This window comes from Leptodactylus fuscus, chromosome 2 (assembly GCF_031893055.1).
Source record: "Leptodactylus fuscus isolate aLepFus1 chromosome 2, aLepFus1.hap2, whole genome shotgun sequence".
NCBI classification, from domain to species: Eukaryota; Metazoa; Chordata; class Amphibia; order Anura; family Leptodactylidae; genus Leptodactylus; species Leptodactylus fuscus.
This window is the reverse complement of record NC_134266.1, coordinates 238,444,278-238,467,117: the sequence shown is the minus strand read 5'-3', so window position 1 is coordinate 238,467,117 and position 22,840 is coordinate 238,444,278. Positions and strand designations below refer to the sequence as shown.

The 22,840-nt window shown below is 44.8% G+C and overlaps 1 protein-coding gene across 1 annotated transcript; it reads left to right on the top strand.

The window, feature by feature from the left end:
- Nucleotides 1-2,409: 2,409 nt before the first annotated feature.
- Nucleotides 2,410-22,376, top strand: LOC142193915 (mitochondrial ornithine transporter 1-like). The gene is made up of 7 exons (XM_075262933.1): nt 2,410-2,527; nt 6,249-6,325; nt 8,678-8,936; nt 9,894-10,031; nt 11,156-11,328; nt 11,548-11,706; nt 22,059-22,376. The coding sequence occupies exons 2-7, from the start codon at nt 6,271-6,273 to the stop codon at nt 22,181-22,183; spliced, it is 909 nt and encodes a 302-aa protein (XP_075119034.1). The 5' UTR covers nt 2,410-2,527; nt 6,249-6,270; the 3' UTR covers nt 22,184-22,376.
- The last annotated feature ends 464 nt before the right edge of the window (nt 22,377-22,840 follow it).

Genomic DNA, 22,840 nt, shown 5'->3' with positions numbered 1-22,840 from the left:
TCCTCCGCGGACTTTCTCTTTCCATTATATCTACGGGAAAGCCGCCGGCGTTTCCGTAGATATAATTGACATGCTGCGATTTGCTAAGCCGCACTGCGTTTTTTTCCGCAAAGTGGGCATGGGATTTGCATGAATCCCATCCCCTTTGCTTGCACTGTAAAACGCCGTGATTTTTCCCGCAGCGTCTCCGCTGCGGGCAAATCGCTGCGTTTACGTCCCGTGGGGCCCTGGCCTAAAGCTGAATTCTGCTTCCCATTGAAAATAGAAGTGTCTTGCTCAATCTTGTCGCAGATTCTGCAACTGATTCAGCTACGGAGTTTGCGGCTTGAGACTTCCTGCTGATTAGATTCATTCATCTGGACGGAAGGCCGATGCACTACATCAGCATCTGGTCACTGCCGAACGCAGGTGAACATGCCAGTGGTACAAATTGAAGAATTCCTCTTTATTTTCCACTGTGTGAACATAGCCTTAGACATACATGCAACATACATGGGATTGTATGTCACATAACAAAATCAGCGAAACAAACAACATTGATAAATAAAGTTGAACGTTACTTTGGAATGATATGGCTGCTGAGCCGATATACAATATAATAACCCAAATAGACAAGCTCAGATTTTGGACTGTCTGCTGTTGGTCGCACATAAACCTATGACAGGTCGTCCCATACATCAACCATCTACTAATGTTGGTCAGAACCAAAATCTGTTGTGTTGGATTTTTTCTGACATCTGTTTGCCTTGGTCTGATGTGTATGGAGTAGACTGACAGATCTGTGGGAGATTTTTGTATTGTGGGCAGGTGTTTCCTGTTTTCAGGACTTCATTAGGGGCCATTCACACTCTATGGGGAGGCTTTTTTACCGCACAGACTCTGCCACCGATCCCAAACGGATACTGCGCGGGAAATCGCCATAATACGCGCGGTATCCGCACCATTTTGCTCCGTATTAATGGCCCCTTAGAAGTCTGGGGCAGTCCAATGTTTGTTGCAAGGTCCTTGGTTGTTCATGTTTTTGGGCCAATGTCCATACGACCAACCATCCACTGTCCATTACAGACGACAGATGGCGGTCTAAAATCTAATGTCAGCTCCACAGCTCAAGCTGGCTATACATAAGAAATAAATCTGTTTCTCCAGGGGAAAAAGCTGATTTAGAACATTTTGTCATACAAAGTCTAAAGTACGATTTTGTGGTCAAAAGTTCATTGTGTGATGTTTTTGCAGTTTCTACCGTGTCCTCAGCCAAAAAACGGAAACTCCAAATATTTCTTTAACCAAATTAACTGCAACGTTCACACTTTCCATCGGGATTCAAAAAAAAGGTGCAAGTTCCATCTTGAACGCAGTCTTCTCCATTTACTTTTTTTTTTTTTTTTTGGGGGGGGGGGGGTGTTGACCCAAAGTTTAAAGAAAGACCAGAAACACCAGGCCCTTTAGTGACAGCACTAGGCACAATTATTGGGAGTGGGTTTGATCTTTCCTATAGGGACCCTTCTATTCTATGTTTGCCATTGTCCTCAAATCAAAGATAACTCCATTTCTTTATTTTTATATCTGGACTTCCCACCAAAAAAGGTTATAACTACCGAAATATCTGGGACTCTACCAAGACTTATATTCATATATCTCAACATGTCATGTGATGCCTGTATTATCTGATATTGTGTATTAACTGCTGACTAGCAATGAGCGAGTAGTATTCGATCGAATACCTCGCCGCCATAGGTATGCGTGTAAGCGGTTGAACACCAAGGGGTTATGTGCACAGAGAAACTGATCAGACAATATGTACATTATATCTGAGGAGTACTACACCTGCCATAGGTCTGTAGTAACAAGCAGTATACCTATCTTACAGGTGATGTCACAGATCCTGACCAGTTCATGTACAGAGTTATCAGTCTTGACTGTATACTATATCAGGATATAATGACTCCCTATTACAGACCCTGCAATCCTATCCTGGTGTATGTAGGAAGTATCAACTATTACACATATGTTACAAGTGACATCATAGCTCCTGCCCATATAGAGTGGCCTGCACTGACTGTATACTGTATCAGGATATAATTACTTCCTATTACAGACCCTGCAATCCTATCCTGGTGTATGTATGTAGTATCAACTATTACACATATTTTACAAGTGAGATCATAGATCCTGCCCATATAGAGTGGCCTGTACTGACTGTATACTGTATCAGGATAGAATGACTTCCTATTACAGACCCTGTATTATACAATGTATCAGACAGCACTCCTATAAACCGTCCGGAGCTCTGCCCTACACAGTGTGGTGATGACGTCACAGCTCCTGCAGCCTGTGATCGCCCCCTTTGGCCTGTTTCTGGGCACTGCTACCCCCACTCTATATACCTGCCTGTCATATATAAAGCCCTGTATCCCGCCTGCTATACGTGCTGCTATAGGGTGACTGATGATCCAGCACAGGCTGTGGGCGGTGACAGCAGGACACACATCTTGTTCCTGGCAGCAGGGTCACCGGATACAGCTGCCTGGTAAGTGCCCTCCATGCTTCCCTATATGTATTATACTCCTAGGCTGCTGTATTGATTTCTGATCTGTGTAGTGAGGCTCATGACGATGATGATGATGATCCTTCCCTGTGGGCTTACATTGCATTGCAGCATCTGCCCCCTGATCCTGCTCTACTCACAGCCAGAGCTGCAATGCATATGCTGGATTAGTTCCAGGTGTCCTAATGTCCTCCACGTGTGCCCATGTCGGTATGTGGCTGATGTAACCCTGGCAGGGCCTCTGTGTCTGGCCCTCCTCCCTGCTCACATGTGGCCTGCCTGGAAGTAGCTCTCACATTCTCCATTCCTTCCTAACAGCTGTGGAGGTCTTTTACTATGTAACCAGTGTGAGCTCTTCTAGCATGGCAGCAATGGAGACAAGATCCAGTATTACATGTCATGTGCTCAGATACATGATACCACTATAGCTGGGAGGAAGTGTTTGGTATCTACACCTACTGTATATTGTTACTATGTATAGTGAATGAGGTGTGTGTGTGTGTGTGTGTATGTATATATACACAATCTCAAACACGAGACAGGAAGACAAATGTGGCTGTGTAACCTATCCATATACATCATATAATGCTGAGTGCAGCTCACTAGTGTAACTATAGGATTAGAAGTGCTTGGAACTACAATCGGGCCTAGATCCCCACGGGCAACCTTCATCACATTAGGCTTTAGGACTATATAAACCACTTCTTTGCTCTCCTTTCTTGACTGGCAGTCTGTGTCATAAATGTATTACCCTTGATCTCTGCTGAGCTGGAGTGAATGAGTCCTGGTTCACACCTGTGTTCGATATTCCGCTTGGGGACCCCCGGAACGGAATACTGAACGCATTAAAAAGCGGTGAACAGTGAAAGCACACGGACCCCATTATAGTATGGTTTTTCATGCAGTGTCCGCATGAGTCGTACGGAGACAAAAGTACTTCAAGTGCTACACTTTTCTCTGCATGATTCATGCGGAAACCACACGGACCTCATTATAGTCTATGGGGTCTGTGTGCTTTTACTGCTCACCGCTTTTTAATGCATTCAGTATTCCATTCGGGGGTGTCCCCAAGCGGAATACCGAACGCAGATGTGAACCAGGCCTGAAAAGACTGGGGATACATTCATATGTAGGAATTTGCTACAGATTCTACCCCTAAATCTGCCTCAAATTGTTTTCAATAGGAGGCAGAGATCGCAGCAGGACACTGAAGAATAAAACTCCCTGCTCAATATTTATTTATTTTTTTTACTGTGGACGTTTCGGCCACGGATTCTGCGTCTTGAGACTCCCTCGACTTAGGTTAATTCCCCTGGGCTTAACCAATAGCAGAAAGCCACGTCCAAATACAGTGGTAGAGAATGAATTGGAATTCCTCTTCATTTTCCACCATAACAACGTACACTTAGGCCTGGTTCACATGACTTGTATGTGGATTCTACCTCGAAATCCGCTCCAAATTCCAGCCACAATTTGGCTTCTATTGTCTTCATTGGGGGGCAGTGATAGACGCTTCTTTTTTAGGATACTGACAAAAATAATTGTCCTGTTGGGTTTCCCTATAGGTAATTCAGCTGCATACCCTAACATTAACCCTTTCCCAACATCTGCCACACTATTACAGCTGATGATAAGTCTTTAAATATGGTGCCTACCCAGCAGCCGATCGGTCAACGAGACTTGGCAGCAATGCCTGAGATCACAGGCCTAAACCCTTTAGATACCATGGTCAAGTTTGACCAAGGCATGTATTTATCCATGTACTTGCACGCTTGTGTGCTGCCACGTTTATTAAAATCACTGTCCCTTGAGATCCAGAGCAGTCATTTGTTACTCTGACAGCCGGGAGCCTAGCAAGGGTTCCAGGCCAGTGTTCATAGAAAGCTATATTACAGGCTGCCCTTACATTGCCACATCATAAAATTAAAGTTTTCCCATATAGTAAATGGGAAAAATCCTGGATCACTAAATACACAACATACAGCGTCCTTGGCTACCAGGGTGTAGGCCTACTGCCAAAACGCAGTTCATACCAAGACTCTTGGCTGTAGCACCCAGGCTCTAGGCTCTGCTTTTCATCCAAAATGGGAGCATTATGGGAAGATTTCTCATCCACATTGTTACAAATGCATTAAGTGTCAAGTTAACTTTTGCTACATTTATACAAACTCTGTATCCTATCCTACTAATATTATAAAATGTGAAAGTTTGTGTGTTTGTTAGTCAATCACGCAAAAACCGCTGAATGGATTTGAATGAAATTTGGCACATACATAGATTGTAACCTTGATTAAAACATAGGCTAGTTTTTATCCCAGTAAATGACATACATGGGTTCATGACTGTTATGAATTTTTGTTCATATACTATATTACACTGCTCCTTCAGCAACCTTATCTCAGGTCCCAGGGCTGTTATCTCTCTGTGTAAACACATATTGACCCTTGGTGTACACACACTTGTATATTATTTGATCTGCTCTAGGCAGTGCTGACAAACTGGATGGGAAACCACCTTTAATCCAAATTGACAGTTTGTTTCTTTTAAACATGCCGGGAAAAAGATAATCTAATTTGTTGCAAAATTCTAAAACGACAGCTATGAAGGAAGCAAGAAGTCAACAGACTTCTCAAGCAGTGCTGACGGGGATCATCGGCGCCAACAACACACATTATATGGCGTCCCATCGAACTGCTGAGATGCCGGAGCAATGACAGGCACAGCGCGAGGAATGAGTTCAGTGGCCAGGTTGACAGCTGCCAAAACGCCGGAGCAGGCGGATCATCAATGCCAACAACACGCTCATTATATGGCGTCCTAGCGAGCTGCTGACATGCCGTAACAATCACAGACATGGCGTGAGGTACAAGTTCAGCAACAGGACCGCTTAAGAGATGCCGAAGTGCCGGAGCAGGCAAACCATCGATGGCAGCAATTTACTGAATATAGGAAGATCATCGACGCCAACAACACGCAGACGAAGTCGAGGGCAGAGACACACACAAACAACATACAAAATACACGAGTGCAAAACTGGGCAATTCTTATAGGGCCACTACACGAACAAAAAATGAAATATACCCGTGCGACGCTGGGTCCTCCTGCTAGTAATATATATATTTCTGTGTGTGTATAACCTTGTTACTTAGCTTAGGACTTGGCTATGATGCAGTATTCCCTGGTGACTGTAGTCTTGCTATGTATCAGTTTACACACTGCATACCATTCTGACAGCTTCTTTGCACGGCGTCCTTGAAGTCTTGTAGCGCGGTCAGCGTTTTTCACTATGGTGTATGAAAGCCTGTTTGATCATGACATTGATACAAGTATTACTCTGACTCCACTTTCCAGACTTTGGTTCTTTCTAGTAATTTTCATGTATAACTTTTTAAAGACGACCTTTCCTGTCCCCTGACATTGGCAGTGTTATATACTGCTAGAAAGCGGACAGTGTCCTGACTTCAGCTTTGCTGGTATGTGCCCCAGTTGCAGAGATATCGGTGGAGTTCGTTTCGGTGCCGATATCACTGCACTGGCGGAAGGGTCAGCAATGAGAATTGTAGCAATATAAGCCATTGAAAGGTAGCAATGTAAGAAAACATTTTAGTAGGTGAAATTTAGCACTTACCAATTGCCGTTGTGCCTCTGATGCTATCATATTGCAGATATCAGCTCATGGCCATCATGTCACTTTGTTTTTTAGGTAATATTAGGCCAAGCACATCATGGCGCCAGATCCAGCCATCCAAGCTGCTATAGATCTTACAGCCGGAGCTGCAGGTGAGTGTTCAGACTACAACTCCATCTACTTCAGTCCTATAGGATGTACTTGTGCTCTTCTAAATAATAAAAAAAAAAAAAAAAAATCTTTTGAGTTTTGTACCTTTAAATGGGGGGGGGGGGGGGGATTGTTTTCGGCTGGGACCCCAGGTTGTGTAAATGCCACTGTAAAAAAGAAGAAAAAAAGGCATTTTACAGTCACAGAAAAGTGGACAGGACTCTAGCAAATCCCATCCCCACTTTGCAGAAAAATGCACACAGTGGACATGCTGCCATTTCCAAAACCCTTGTGGTTTTATAAAACACAGCATGTCAATTATACCTACAGAAATGCTGGTGGTCTCCCTATAGGCATAATTGACATAAAGTGCACAGAGGGGCCCTCTGTGAAAAGCGGTGCGGGAAAAACCGTGATGCTTGACTACTGTGTGTTTTTGTTTTTTCCTGCAGCGTTTTTTTTCTGAGGGATGCTACATGGGACCTTAGCCTTACATTGCATTGACTGCTACAATCACAAATGTGGAGATGTAAGCCGGCATCACTGTCATTGCTGAGGATACCATGTATTAGGGACTGTTCACATCTACACCCAGTTTTATGTCATGAGCAGAAACCACAATGCAGTACTGGATCCATTTCCAGAGGGGCACTGGTGGTGATGGACACATGAAATGGGATTTCTCATAGCGCCCAGGAATATCTGTGTCATGTACTGACATCTCAGGCCCTTCACTAGAAATTACACAGCATGTAACTTTAGACCACTTGTTACATTATTTATGGGAAGACAACGCGTTCTTTGAGGTTTTTCCAGGCTGCCCTTGTTAATATTGGCCATGTCAATATACTCAATACAGGAGTGTAAATCTCTCATCTGGACAGTATAAAGACATGGTGACTTGGCCCATTGGGCCCTTTATCAAAGTAGAATGGACACTCCTGCAGGCAGGACACTGTGACCCTATACTACACTAGCATTGCCCAGATGACTCTTGGTGAGTGATTTACACGTCTCCCCTGCGGTATATTACTACTTTTTATTTACATAGTGAAGAAAGGACAAGCTTAGAGGTATTACAAGCCCTATAACATCATGGCACTGCTTTACTCTCCGAAAATCTAGTGCCAGGTTAAATGGTAAGAAATATAATAATTCACAAAATCTCAATATCTAATGTATTTTGTGACGGCTTGTAGTCTGTAGGCCATAAACTGACCGTGGCTTGTTTTTAAAGCTAAAGCCTCATTTAGGGAGCTGCAACCAAAAAGCGCCGCAGAAAAGACCACAGTGGAAACGCGTCACGTTTTGTTTCCTCAACACTTCCTATTATATCTACAGAAACACTGGCGTCTTCTGTATAATTGACATGCTGTGAATTACAAAAACGCAACAGTTTTTGAAATCGCAGTATTTCCACTAAGGATATTTTTCTGCAATGTGTGGATGGAATTAGCCAGAATCCCATCCCATGCAGGTACTGTAAAACTCAGTTTTTTGCCATGGCATTTCCGCAACGTGGGGCCATGGCCTTCAAGGGGGTTTTTCCATGAACTTAACAATATTTAACGCTATAGACAATTAAAAGTTAAACATTTTTACAAATATAAACTTAAAATTCTTCACAATTTTGGAGCTTTTTTTTTTTTTTTTTTTTTTTAACCCATCTTAGTGATGAATCTTTTGTCTTAGTCGGTTTTCAGTGGATATGACCATGAATGCAGGAACTTTCTATGGTCTGGCACTTGTCAGAAACCCAGCCATGATGCCCTTTTTGTGGACAGGTTATGAGACAGGGACATTACATGTATGAGAAGAAATTCGACCACAATAAGGACATCATGGCTGGTTATCAGGAGGACACTACATGTATGAGAAGAAACCTGGACACAATAAGGACATCATGGCTGGGTTTCTGACAAGTCCCAGACCATAGAAAGTTCCTATATTCATGGTTGCATCCTTGTAGTTCTGGGTCCTGGGTGCAAATCCGGCCAAGGACAATATCTACATACATGTTCTTCCTATGTTTACGTGGGTTTCCTCTGGGTACTCATGTCAAATATATACTGCTGGGTAAATTGACCCTGGTGGGTGTTGGGGATGAGCACCTGTACAGCAGCCACAAACTCCCTACTCCACAATGTTACCTGCACCTTGGGTCTCTATGACAAATGTTAGTTATTGTCATCCATTGTCTACCACTGTAACTATGGGCATATTCTTGGTAAAGCCCCTGTAAAAGCCACCTGTAGTTTGCCAGTGGATTTACAGGGGAGTCCTGTTCTCAGTCGTGCTATTTCTTTCTATTGCGGTTTATCATATTCATAGATACTATTAACCCTTAATTTCAGGAGGAACAGCATGTGTTCTGACCGGACAGCCGTTTGACACTGCCAAGGTGAAAATGCAGACGTTCCCTAATCTGTACAGAGGCCTTATAGACTGTGCGGTGAAGACCTACAAACAAGTGGGGTTCAGAGGATTCTACAAAGGGACCAGTCCGGCTCTTCTTGCCAATATAGCTGAAAACTCTGTTCTCTTTATGAGCTATGGGTTCTGCCAAAGAGTTGTCCGGAAGATTGTTGGTTTAGAGGAGAATGCAACACTAAGGTAAACAGAACGGTTCAGAAAATCATATTAGACCTATATCTAGTATATGGGCATTCATACCACACAGGCAGTCAGTGCAGCTGTGGAACAGGGGGGTCCTGGCTTAGTATAAAAAGGAATGGGTCACCAAAAAATGCCTCTTTATTTTTTTTAATAATTTTTTATATTAAACATATTTAAAAAAAAAATAAAAAAAATTCCATGTTACTTACATTTCTTTTAAGATTCCTAGCAATCCTGCAGTTCTGACTCTCTCCATTAAGCCAAATAATATGCTGAGACTTCATGTTTTCTGTAGATTTGTGCAGCAGTCAACTAATTTATCAGTGACTGATATTTTGTATTTTTAGATAAGACTTAGTGGCAAGAATTGGAATTGCAAGATTTAAAAAAAAAATATATATATATATATATATATATATATATATATATATATATATATATATATAATTTTTTATTATTAAGTGGGAGAAGGAGTATACATTTCTCCCAGGTTCCTGTCATACATGTTGTAGATGCAGCTGAGAAAGCTGTGTTCTTCGCTCATCTCTACTGTGCATCAAGAAGCCAAATAGATCTCAGTGCTTCAGAGGGGAGCACATAACCTCATAAAATGTTCATTATAAAGCTGACTAATTTGTTCAGCAGCAGTACATTATAGACACCCTGATGGAGTGGGTACAATATATATATATATATATATATATATATATATATATATATATATATATATATATAGAGAGAGAGAGAGATTTTTATACTTTTTTACTTTATTACTTTTTTTTTGTTTTAAATATTGGAGTGCGTCTTTATTATGAATGATTTTGATGTGTTGGGGTAGAGCGTTCCATAATATGGGGGTACAAAATGCCACATTGCTTATCATTATTTATAATTTTCATATTGTTCTGTATAGCTATTTAATATGACCCATTCCTTCTCTATGGTTGTTTGTAGTGATGTCCAGAACGCAGCAGCGGGTTCATTTGCTAGCATTTTTGCGGCTATGGTTTTGTGCCCAACAGAATTGGTGAAATGTCGACTCCAGGCCATGCATGAGCTGCAGGTGTCTGGCAAGATTGCATATGGACAAAAGTAAGTGTGATATTGCAAATCTACTGCTCTCACTAGAACTCCAAGAATCATATCTTTGATATATACAAACATGTTAAAATGCTACAATTTTACACAAATTGCTGCAAAAAAAAAATTGACAGATTTTACTGTTAGGGCCTCTTCACATGGCGTAAGCACTCGGCTCATTCTGAGCCGTACACGTGAGCGCTTCTAAACACTTCCCATTCACTTCAATGGGAGTGCGCGTAAAGCCGGCTTTACGAGCGCTCCCATTCAACATCAACACAATCACAATGCAAGGTAAATATGGAGACACAATCTGACACCTAAAGGGGAATAGTCCATTAGGACTCCCCACCAAATCTCCCAAACATCCTTCGGTTCATGACAAAGAATAGCGCTCAAGGGATCAGGAAACAGAGTAGAAATGAGAAATCTGTCCCTAATCAGAGACTGGGACGGAAGACCAAGTATATCCAACCATGCCCCCCAAAGTTTCTCAAACTTAGTATGCGCCTTTCTCTGTATGTATACTCCTCTCTCCAGCCTAATAATATTAACCCTAGATATCAATTCCACTAGTGAGGGAGTGTCCGGGTCCAACCAGTGATAAGCAATCCATTTTCTTGCCTGGTACGATACCCTAGACAACCCTATAAATTCTGGGTTTTCCAGGCCCACACCCTCCCCCAAATGACCTAGAAGGCAACTAACGACGAGTGCAGAAGGGCAATAGAGTATACCCGGCCAAGCAAGGACAGTAGAGCGACTCCCATTGAAATGAATGGGAGCCTTTTTCGCAGGTGGATTTTGAGGCGGATTCCGCGTCAAAATCTGCCTGCAAAAAAAATCCATGTGAACATAACCTAACTGGTTTGCATTTGGGACTCTGTCAAAGTAGCCACTAGTTTTCAACCTTTTGCATCCGTACGGGGTCGCTGTCTCTTGGAGGCTGAGCTTACAATTTGCAGTTACCTATAAAGTCTTAAAGAATAATGAAGATGCTGAACCCTGTCTTCTCGTAGTCCCATAGAGATTGGAGCGGATTATTTGGCTTGGTGGGGGTCCCTACTATCAGACCCTCTTCTGGCCTTTTGTGTAGGATGTTACCATTTTGCATGTAATGCGTCTCTTTGTGTCAGTACAGCGTGGTCAGTGGTGAAAGGCATTGTACAACGTGAAGGTCCTCTGGGATTCTACCAAGGTCTGTCAAGCACAATCTGCAGAGAGATGCCGGGATATTTCTTGTTCTTTGGTGGATATGAGCTGAGCAGATCATTTTTTGCTTCGGGAGGAAAGTCTAAGGATGAGCTTGGTAAGAACTGGTTAGATATAGTCAATATGGCAGGCTGTAGCTCTGTGGCATATGAAGGCCTGGTTACGTAAAGTGTCACCAGATAACTATATTGTTCCATAATAAATAGATATATTGGATATAGATGAAATGTAAACTTATATATTTTACTTATCTGCCATTTTCTGTTCTGAAGGAAATGTGAGAATTTTTCATAGACCGAAAACCTTTATTTCCTAGGTCCGGTTGCACTGATGATCAGCGGCGGCTGTGGAGGGATTGCACTTTGGCTTGCCGTGTACCCTATAGACTGTATAAAATCCAGGATTCAGGTTCTTTCAATTACAGGAAAACAAGCAGGTTTTATGGGAACCTTCTCGAGCATTGTGAAAAATGAAGGTACGACTTGTACATCCATGTCTGTCACCCAGTTACGGACCTTTTGGCACTGATGATCAGCAAAGTGTCCTGCAGGGGAGTGTAGTTTGTAGGGAAACCATGTAGTAAGTGTCAAACTTACCTGTAGCACAACTACAGGAGGAATAAAACATTACACAGTATCCATTGAAATCAATAGGCTGTTTGTATAATAGCTATGAATAAACAGACCCATTGACTTCTGTTGGGGCCGAATAGCCATGAATATAGGACATGTCTGTTAAAATGGACCATCCAAAAAATATGGACGTGTGAATGGCCCTATTGAAATCTATGGGCTTTGAAAATGGCTGTGTGATGGTGGTTACTAGAGATGAGCGAACAGTGTTCTATCGAACTCATGTTCGATCGGATATTAGGCTGTTCGGCATGTTCGAATCGAATCGAACACGGCGTGGTAAAGTGCGCCATTACTCGATTCCCCTCCCACCTTCCCTGGCGCCTTTTTTGCTCCAATAACAGCGCAGGGTAGGTGGGACAGGAACTACGACACCGGTGACATTGAAAAAAGTAGGCAAAACCCATTGGCTGCCGAAAACATGTGACCTCTAATTTAAAAGAACAGCGACGCCCAGCTTCGCGTCATTCTGAGCTTGCAATTCACCGGGGACGGAGGTTTCCGTCCAGCTAGCTAGGGCTTAGATTCTGGGTAGGCAGGGACAGGCTAGGATAGGAAGGAGAAGACAACCACAACAGCTCTTGTAAGAGCTAAATTCCAGGGAGAAGCTTGTCAGTGTAACGTGGCACTGACGGGCTCAATCGCCACAACCCAGCTTTCCCAGGATCCTGAATGGAATACACTGACAGTGTATTCCCGTATACCCCATATATACACCCCAAATCCCCGTTCCAACAGTGTGCCCCCCCACCTTCACCCCAGAAATACCCTGCAAGTCCCCTAGCAATAGAATTGGGGCTATATACACCCACTATTTTTGCTACTGCCATATAGTGCCATTGTCTGACTGGGAATTCAAAGAATATATTGGGGTTACAAATACCCTCATTTCTTGCTACTGGTATATAGTGCCATTGTCTGACTGGGAATTCAAAGAATATATTGGGGTTACGTGCACCCACAATTTTTGCTACTGGTATATACAGTCCTATGAAAAAGTTTGGGCACCCCTATTAATCTTAATCATTTTTAGTTCTAAATATTTTGGTGTTTGCAACAGCCATTTCAGTTTGATATATCTAATAACTGATGGACACAGTAATATTTCAGGATTGAAATGAGGTTTATTGTACTAACAGAAAATGCGCAATATGCATTAAACCAAAATTTGACCGGTGCAAAAGTATGGGCACCCTTATCATTTTATTGATTTGAATACTCCTAACTACTTTTTACTGACTTACTGAAGCACAAAATTGGTTTTGTAACCTCAGTGAGCTTTGAACTTCATAGCCAGATGTATCCAATCATGAGAAAAGGTATTTAAGGTGGCCAATTGCAAGTTGTTCTACTATTTGAATCTCCTCTGAAGAGTGGCATCATGGGCTACTCAAAACAACTCTCAAATGATCTGAAAACAAAGATTGTTCAACATAGTTGTTCAGGGGAAGGATACAAAACGCTGTCTCAGAGATTTAACCTGTCAGTTTCCACTGTGAGGAACATAGTAAGGAAATGGAAGACCACAGGGACAGTTCTTGTTAAGCCCAGAAGTGGCAGGCCAAGAAAAATATCAGAAAGGCAGAGAAGAAGAATGGTGAGAACAGTCAAGGACAATCCACAGACCACCTCCAAAGAGCTGCAGCATCATCTTGCTGCAGATGGTGTCACTGTGCATCGGTCAACTATACAGCGCACTTTGCACAAGGAGAAGCTGTATGGGAGAGTGATGAGAAAGAAGCCGTTTCTGCACGTACGCCACAAATAGAGTTGCCTGAGGTATGAAAAAGCACATTTGGACAAGGCAGCTTCATTTTGGAAACAAAAATTGAGTTGTTTGGTTATAAAAAAAAAAGGCGTTATGCATGGCGTCCAAAAAGAAACAGCATTCCAAGAAAAACACTTGCTACCCACTGTAAAATTTGGTGGAGGTTCCATCATGCTTTGGGGCTGTGTGGCCAATGCCAGCATCGGGAATCTTGTTAAAGTTGAGAGTCGCATGGATTCCACTCAGTATCAGCAGATTCTTGAGAATAATGTTCAAGAATCAGTGACGAAGTTGAAGTTACGCCGGGGATGGATATTTCAGCAAGACAATGATCCAAAACACCGCTCCAAATCCTCAGGCATTCATGCAGAGGAACAATTACAATGTTCTGGAATGGCCATCCCAGTCCCCAGACCTGAATATCATTGAACATCTGTGGGATGATTTGAAGCGGGCTGTCCATGCTCGGCGACCATCTAACTTAACTGAACTTGAATTGTTTGTCCAAAATACCTTCATCCAGGATCTGATTAAAAGCTACAGGAAGCGACTATAGGCTGTTATCTTTGCAAAAGGAGGATGTACTAAATATTAATGTCACTTTTCTGTTGAGGTGCCCATACTTTTGCACCGGTCAAATTTTGGTTTAATGCATATTGCGCATTTTCTGTTAGTACAATAAACCTCATTTCAATCCTGAAATATTACTGTGTCCATCAGTTATTAGATATATCAAACTGAAATGGCTGCTGCAAACACCAAAATATTTAGAACTAAAAATGATTAAGATTAATAGGGGTGCCCAAACTTTTTCATAGGACTGTAGTGCCATTGTCTGACTGGGAATTCAAAGAATATATTGGGGTTACAAATACCCTCATTTCTTGCTACTGGTATATAGTGCCAGTGTCTGACTGGGAATTCAAAGAATATATTGGGGTTACGTGCACCCACAATTTTTGCTTCTGGTATATAGTGCCATTGTCTGACTGGGAATTCAAAGAATATATTGGGGTTACAAATACCCTCATTTCTTGCTACTGGTATATAGTGCCAGTGTCTGACTGGGAATTCAAAGAATATATTGGGGTTACGTGCACCCACAATTTTTGCTTCTGGTATATAGTGCCATTGTCTGACTGGGAATTCAAAGAATATATTGGGGTTACAAATACCCTCATTTCTTGCTACTGGTATATAGTGCCAGTGTCTGACTGGGAATTCAAAGAATATATTGGGGTTACGTGCACCCACAATTTTTGCTACTGGTATATAGTGCCATTGTCTGACTGGGAATTCAAAATGCGCAAGGCTCCCGGAAAGGGACGTGGACGAGGCCGTGGGCGAGGTCGGGGGAATGGTTCTGGGGAGCAAGGTAGCAGTGAAGCCACAGGGCGTCCCGTGCCTACTCCTGTGGGGCAGCAAGCATTGCGCCACTCCACAGTGCCAGGGTTGCTTGCCACATTAACTAAACTGCAGGGTACAAACCTTAGTAGGCCCGAGAACCAGGAACAGGTCTTGCAATGGCTGTCAGAGAACGCTTACAGCACATTGTCCAGCAGCCAGTCAGACTCTGCCTCCTCTCCTCCTATTACCCAACAGTCTTGTCCTCCTTCCTCCCAAAATTCCCAAGCTTCACAGAACAATAACCCCAACTGTCCCTGCTCCCCAGAGCTGTTCTCCGCTCCTTTCATTGTCCCTCAACCTGCCCCTCCACGTCACGATTCCACGAACCTAACAGAGGAGCATCTGTGTCCAGATGCTCAAACACTAGAGTCTCCTCCATCTCCGTTCGATTTGGTGGTGGATGACCAGCAACCCACCCTCATCGACGATGATGTGACGCAGTTGCCGTCAGGGCATCCAGTTGACCGGCGCATTGTGCGGGAGGAGGAGATGAGACAGGAGTTGGAAGAGGAAGTGGTGGATGATGAGGACACTGACCCGACCTGGACAGTGGGGATGTCAAGCGGGGAAAGTAGTGTGGATGTTGAGGCAGGTGCAGCACCAAAAAGGGTAGCCAGAGGCAGAGGTCAGCAGCTTAGGCGAAGCCAGGCCACACCCGGAATCTCCCAAGATGTTCCAGTTCGTACCCAGCCCCGAAAAACTCCCACCTCGAGGGCACGTTTCTCGAAGGTGTGGAGTTTTTTCAAGGAATGCGCCGAGGACAGATATAGTGTTGTCTGCACAATTTGCCTCTCGAAATTGATTAGGGGCTCTGAGAAGAGCAACCTGTCCACCACTTCAATGCGCCGTCATTTGGAATCCAAGCACTGGAATCAGTGGCAGGCAGCAACGGCAGGACAAAGGCCGCCTGCCGTTCACGCCACTGCCACTGCCTCTGCCACTGCCACTGCTGACTGTGCTGGCGATGCACTCCAGAGGACGAGCCAGGACACCACTTCATCTGCCTCCGCCACTTTGTTGACTTCTCCCTCATCCTCCCCTGTTCCTGTCTTATCTCCTTCTCCTGCACCATCAAAGGCACCATCAGGCGCTTCTTTACAACAACCCACCATCTCTCAGACATTGGAGCGGCGGCAGAAATACACTGCTAACCACCCACACGCGCAAGCCTTGAACGCCAACATCGCTAAACTGCTGGCCCAGGAGATGTTGGCGTTCCGGCTTGTTGAAACTCCCGCCTTCCTGGACCTGATGGCAACTGCGGCACCTCGCTATGCCGTCCCTAGCCGTCACTACTTCTCCCGGTGTGCCGTCCCCGCCTTGCACCAGCACGTGTCACTCAACATCAGGCGGGCCCTTAGTTCCGCGCTTTGCACAAAGGTCCACTTGACCACCGACGCGTGGACAAGTGCATGCGGACAGGGACGCTACATTTCACTGACGGCACACTGGGTGAATGTAGTTGAGGCTGGGACTGCTTCCCAAACTGGCCCGGTGTACCTCGTCTCCCCGCCTAACATTCCTGGCAGGGACACGAGAAGAACACCCCCCTCCTCCTCCTCTGCCACCGCCTCCTCCTCTGCCACCGCCTCCTCCTCTGCCACCGCCTCCTCCTCCGCCACCGCCTCCTCCTCCGCTGTTAGATTGACCCCAGCTACGAGTTGGAAACGTTGCAGCACTGGCGTTGGTAGACGTCAGCAGGCTGTGCTGAAGCTGATCAGCTTGGGGGACAGACAGCACACTGCCTCCAAGGTGAGGGATGCCCTCCTCGATGAGACGGCAATATGGTTTGAGCCGCTGCACCTGGGCCCAGGCATGGTCGTTTGTGATAACGGCCGGAACCTGGTAGCAGCTCTGGAGCTTGCCGGACTCCAACATGTTCCATGCCTGGCCCACGTCTTCAACCTAGTGGTGCAACGTTTCCTAAAGAGCTACCCCAATGTTCCAGAGCTACTGGTGAAAGTGCGGCGCATGTGCGCCCACTTTCGCAAGTCGACAGTAGCCGCTGCTAGCTTAAAATCTCTCCAGCAACGCCTGCATGTGCCACAACACCGGCTTTTGTGCGACGTCCCCACACGCTGGAACTCAACGTTTCAGATGTTAAATAGAGTGGTTGAGCAGCAGAGACCTTTGATGGAATACCAGCTACAAAACCCTAGGGTGCCACAAAGTCAGCTGCCTCAGTTTCACATCTATGAGTGGCCATGGATGAGACCTTTGTGACATCCTACGGGTGTTTGAGGAGTCCACAAGGAGGGTGAGCTCTGAGGATGCGATGGTGAGCCTTACAATCCCGCTCTTGTGTGTTCTGAGAGAATCCCTGATTGACATCAGGGATAACTCAGATCACACAGAGGAGTTAGGGATAGCATCCGATCCGTCACAGCTGGAGAGTAGGTCCACACATCTGTCCGCTTCACTGCGTTTAATGGAGGAGGAGGAGGAGGAGGAGGAGGAAGAAGAGTTGTCCGATGATGTGATGGTGATACAGGAGGCTTCCGGGCAACTTCGAATCGTCCCATTGTTGCAGCGCGGATGGGTAGACATGGAGGATGAGGAGGAAATGGAGATTGAACTTTCCGGTGGGGCCAGAGGAGTCATGCCAACTAACACTGTGGCAGACATGGCTGAGTTCATGTTGGGGTACTTTACAACCGACAAGCGTATTGTCAAAATCATGGAGGACAACCAGTACTGGATCTTTGCTATCCTTGACCCCCGGTATAAAAACAACATCTCGTCTTTTATTCCGGTAGAGGGGAGGGCCAATCGCATCAATGCTTGCCACAGGCAATTGGTGCAGAATATGATGGAGATGTTTCCAGCATGTGACGTTGGCAGCAGGGAGGGCAGTTCCTCCAGTAGGCAACCAAGTTCTCACCGGTCCACACAAACGAGGGGCACACTGTCTAAGGTCTGGGACACCTTGATGGCACCCCCTCGCCAAAGTGCCGCCACGGAGGGTCCTAGTGTCACCAGGCGTGAGAAGTATAGGCGCATGTTGCGGGAATACCTTTCCGACCACAGCCCTGTCCTCTCTGACCCCTCTGCGCCCTACACGTATTGGGTGTCGAAGTTGGACCTGTGGCTTGAACTTGCCCTATATGCCTTGGAGGTGCTGTCCTGTCCTGCCGCCAGCGTCCTATCTGAGAGGGTGTTCAGTGCAGCCGGTGGCATCATCACTGACAAGCGCACCCGTCTGTCAGCTGAGAGTGCCGACCGGCTCACTTTGATAAAAATGAACCACCACTGGATAGAGCCTTCATTTTTGTGCCCACCTGTGTAAAGCACCCCAACATGAAACTCCATGTCTGTACTCAACCTCTCCAATTCCTCCTCATACTCATCCACCATAAGCGTTGCACAATTCTGCTAATACTAGGCTCCCTCCACCCTGCTTTCCCACAACTCTGCTGGTTAGAGGCTCCCTCCACCCTGCTTTCCCACAACTCTGCTGTTTAGAGGCTCCCTCCACCATGAATTGGTCCAAACTGGGGTTTTTAGAGGCTCCCTCCATCATGAATTGGTCCAAACTGGGCTGGTTAGAGGCTCCCTCCACCATGAATTTGCCCAAACTGGGCTGGTTAGAGGCTCCCTCCACCATGAATTTGCCCAAACTGGGCTGGTTAGAGGCTCCCTCCACCATGAATTTGCCCAAACTGGGCTGGTTAGAGGCTCCCTCCACCATGAATTTGCCCAAACTGGGCTGTTTAGAGGCTCCCTCCATCATGAATTGGTCCAAACTGGGGTTTTTAGAGGCTCCCTCCACCATGAATTTGCCCAAACTGGGCTGGTTAGAGGCTCCCTCCATCATGAATTGGTCCAAACTGGGCTGGTTAGAGGCTCCCTCCACCATGAATTGGTCCAAACTGGGCTGGTTAGAGGCTCCCTCCACCATTAATTGGTCCAAACTGGGCTGGTTAGAGGCTCCCTCCACCATGAATTGGTCCAAACTGGGCTGGTTAGAGGCTCCCTCCACCATGAATTGGTCCAAACTGGACCAATTCATGGTGGAGGGAGCCTCTAAAAACCCCAGTTTGGACCAATTCATGGTGGAGGGAGCCTCTAAAAACCCAAACTGGGGTTTTTAGAGGCTCCCTCCACCATGAATTTGCCCAAACTCTGCTGGTTAGAGGCTCAATCCACCCTGATTTTCAAAACAAATGTTGGTGCCAACCTCAACTTACTACAAGGGCCAAATTCACTGCTGGTGACAAGCTCTCCTCACTGCAAGTGCCAAATACACATGTTTCAAGGTGTTTTCCTACTGTCAGAGAGGTGGTATTGAGTGTGTAAAGTGTGTAGTTGTTAGGCTGTGATGTTGGGGTAATAGAGGGTCTTTGGTGTGTTAGATGCCCCCAGACATGCTTCCCCTGCTGTCCCAGTGTCATTCCAGAGGTGTTGGCATCATTTCCTGGGGTGTCATAGTGGACTTGGTGACCCTCCAGACACAGATTTGGGTTTCCCCCTTAACGAGTATCTGTTCCCCATAGACTATAATGGGGTTCGAAACCCGTTCGAACACACGAACATTGAGCGGCTGTTCGAATCGAATTTCGAACCTCGAACATTTTAGTGTTCGCTCATCTCTAGTGGTTACTAGAGATGAGCAAGTACTATTTGATCGAGTAGGTATTCGATCGAATACTACGGTATTCAAAATATTCGTACTGGATCGAATACTACTAGCTATTCGCAGTAAATATTCGATTCAGAGCCAGCATTGATTGCTGTACACTGGCCAATCAACGCTGGTCAATTCATTCTTATGAGAAAAAGTAAGCTCCCTCGTAACAGCAAGCTGCCAGCTCTCCTGACTAGCAAGGACGAGCCTGCTGCAGAACCAGCGTTGATTTGCCGCAGGCTCGTCTTTGCTAGTCGGGATTGCTGGCAGCCTGCGGTTACGAGGGAGCTTACTTTTTATCAGGGCAACTGCAAGCACTGTGCAGTTAAAGCGCACGGACCCCTTAGACTATAATGGGGCCCGTGTGCTATAACTGCACAGCGCTCCTCCTAAACACTCTCCTCCTGCTATTCGTGGACTTGGTGACTCTCCTTTAGTCGAATAGTGGTTTCCCCTGAAACGAGCATTTTTTCCCATAGACTATAATGGGATTCGATATTCGATCGAGTAGTCGTATATTGAGGCTCTACTCGAAACGAATATCAAATCTTGAATATTTCACTGTTCGCTCATCTCTAGTGGTTACCAAAACAAAAACTCACACAGACCTGATTCACAGAACAGTAAAAAATAATGGCTAAGCCAGACAGGCCTTTAAGAATCATAAGCTCATTAATGCAGCAGGTGGCGCTGTTCACCTTATATTTAACCTGAATTTTTCTGTCTGTCGTTTTTCCAAGTTAGCAGCCATAAAAGTGTAACTGATAGGAATATTGGGCAGGGCTAGTTTACTTTCTGTAAGTACAAGTGAGGAGAAGTTAGATATTAGGAATTTATGTTGCAATGCTGTAGTTTCAGTAGACATCAAAATCGGATAAAAGGTAGGCAGGTGATAGAGAAACATTACCAGTCTGAAAAAAATGTATTAAAAAAATCTGAATATGTGAAATGCTGAGAGGTTTTCCAGCTGTAATACATGTTTCATACTGATGACCTGTCCACAGGATTGAACATCAGTTTCCGAGCTGTAGGCATGTGACATCTGGGGACCCAAAGATAAGCCGCTCTGGCAGCTCCAAGCAAGAAGCCGCTGCAGTGGACGGGAGCGGATGCCGTGTACTCCTATACAAATAATAGCAACGGAGCTCCAGTATACTTATGTCACCACTATGCAGTAGATTGGGGGCTATAGCTCTGATTGGGATCAGACTGCGCATGCTTCCCGTCCACTGCAGCAGCTTCTGGTGCATTTGCCGAAATATTTGATTTGTGGATATATCATGAGATGAGCAAACACTGTTCAGATCAGCCGTTCCAAACAGCACGCTCCCATAGAAATTAATGGACGTAGCTGGCATGCGGGGTGTTAAGCGGCCGGCCGCCGGCAAAGTGTACGTGCCAGCTGCTTCCATTCATTTCTATGGGAGCGTGCTGTTCGGAACAGCTGATCCGAACAGTGTTCGCTTATCTCTAAATATGAAACATGCATTAGGGGCCGGAAAATGATCAGTGCCCAGCCAAAATAATTTGAGTAATTAATCCAAAACTATACATTTATTACACTATTAAGTCAGAGCCCCAGGTAATGCAGAGTTTTACAGTCACTACATTCTGGCTGGGAATCTAGTGAATCCCATCCACACACTGCGGGAAAATATTGCAATTTTTGAAATCGCGCATGTTAATTGCACTTAAAGAAACACCAACAATTCCCCTATAGGTATAATGGAAGCGTAAAGTCTACAGAAGAAACCTCTGACTTTTTGTGATTATGGGGATAACGTCTATCCTTAGGGAGAGACCACGTTTTCAGGTGTGTGGAGACTTATACAGCCATAGTTGCTCCACTGCAAGGGAACATGGGAAGAATATGCAAATCTGTCTCCCAAGATGTAAACAGGGAGACAGTGCGTCTGTTATGCCGCCCTCTATGGGAAGCACCCTGAACAGAAACTGCCGTCCGTAGCTGAGAAATTGATTTGGTTATAACCCCGCATTATGCAGTAAAGACTTCTGGGAAAGTCAGGCATGATGTTCAGGGTGCTTCCCATAGAGGGCGGCATAACAGAGGCACTGTCTCCCTGTTTATATCTTGGGTGACAGATTTGCATATTCTAGAGATGAGGTAGACAGACCTTGCACGGAGCGCAGATACTTTGCAAGGTAAACAGGAGAAGAATGGATATTACGTGATATATTGACACTTGTATTCTATGGATATGTTATTTGCACTTTGCTTGAGAAAGGTTCCAGAATTTGTAGCTGAGACGTGCTGCATTTTTCTTCATGTGATAGATGTGATATCAATGTTTATAAACCAGTTACCCAGAGCTCTGAATTTTGGATTTATCCGGCCCCTGAGGAATTTAATATTTACAAATCTTTTGTCCTTGCAGGGATCTTGGCATTGTATTCGGGGCTTAAGCCTACGCTGATTCGTGCATTCCCAGCCAATGGTGCTTTGTTCCTGGCCTATGAGTATAGCCGGAAGCTGATGATGAAACAGGTTGACTCTCTTTGACCTTTCTCTGGCCTTGCCAGCAGGGCTACTCATCACCTCAGGGCTAAATGACAATTGTCACATTATGAACATTCTACTGAAGTTGTCAGTCATGTGACATGTGGTGCTGAATGCAGACTGGTGTGAGTTATTATTTAGCAAACAATATTCTGTTGATGGTTATGCTATGACATTGACCTAGTGGAAACCTCAACTTCCAAAAAGTGGACCATAATTGCAAGCCCCACCATGATAGTAGAAGGATATTATGGAGAAGAGTAGGAAAACTTTTTTAACCGTGGGATTTTTTTTTTAGGTTGTCATATGATGCCTGGGAAAGTTCTCAGGACCTCTGATTTCATCTTTGTAATACGAGGAATTTCCCCCCAAAAAAGTGTGGATAGCTTTAATACATGATAAGAAAAAAAACAATGATCATACCAAAAGAAAAGCTAAAATGAGGGTAAATATGTGTCATCTGACATAATGGTAAGATATATCGGTACTGTATCATACACGAGGAGGCCACGCAATGATTCCTAAAATTGTCTTAATTGATGAACGAGACCTCTACCTAAACAAAGAAATGGGATCGCCCCTTATGAATGATTAGGTGGGTCCACATGAAGTATAAGGCTAGGGCTACATCGTGACATAAGGTCGCACGGAAGTTGCGCA

Excerpts from the sequence above, each read along its gene's own strand:
- LOC142193915 (XM_075262933.1), top strand. The coding sequence starts at position 6,271 with ATGGCGCCAGATCCAGCCATCCAAGCTGCTATAGATCTTACAGCCGGA. Across the intron at positions 8,937-9,893 it reads GAGGAGAATGCAACACTAAG|TGATGTCCAGAACGCAGCAG; the intron begins GTAAACAGAACG and ends GGTTGTTTGTAG. Across the intron at positions 11,329-11,547 it reads AAAGTCTAAGGATGAGCTTG|GTCCGGTTGCACTGATGATC; the intron begins GTAAGAACTGGT and ends TTTATTTCCTAG.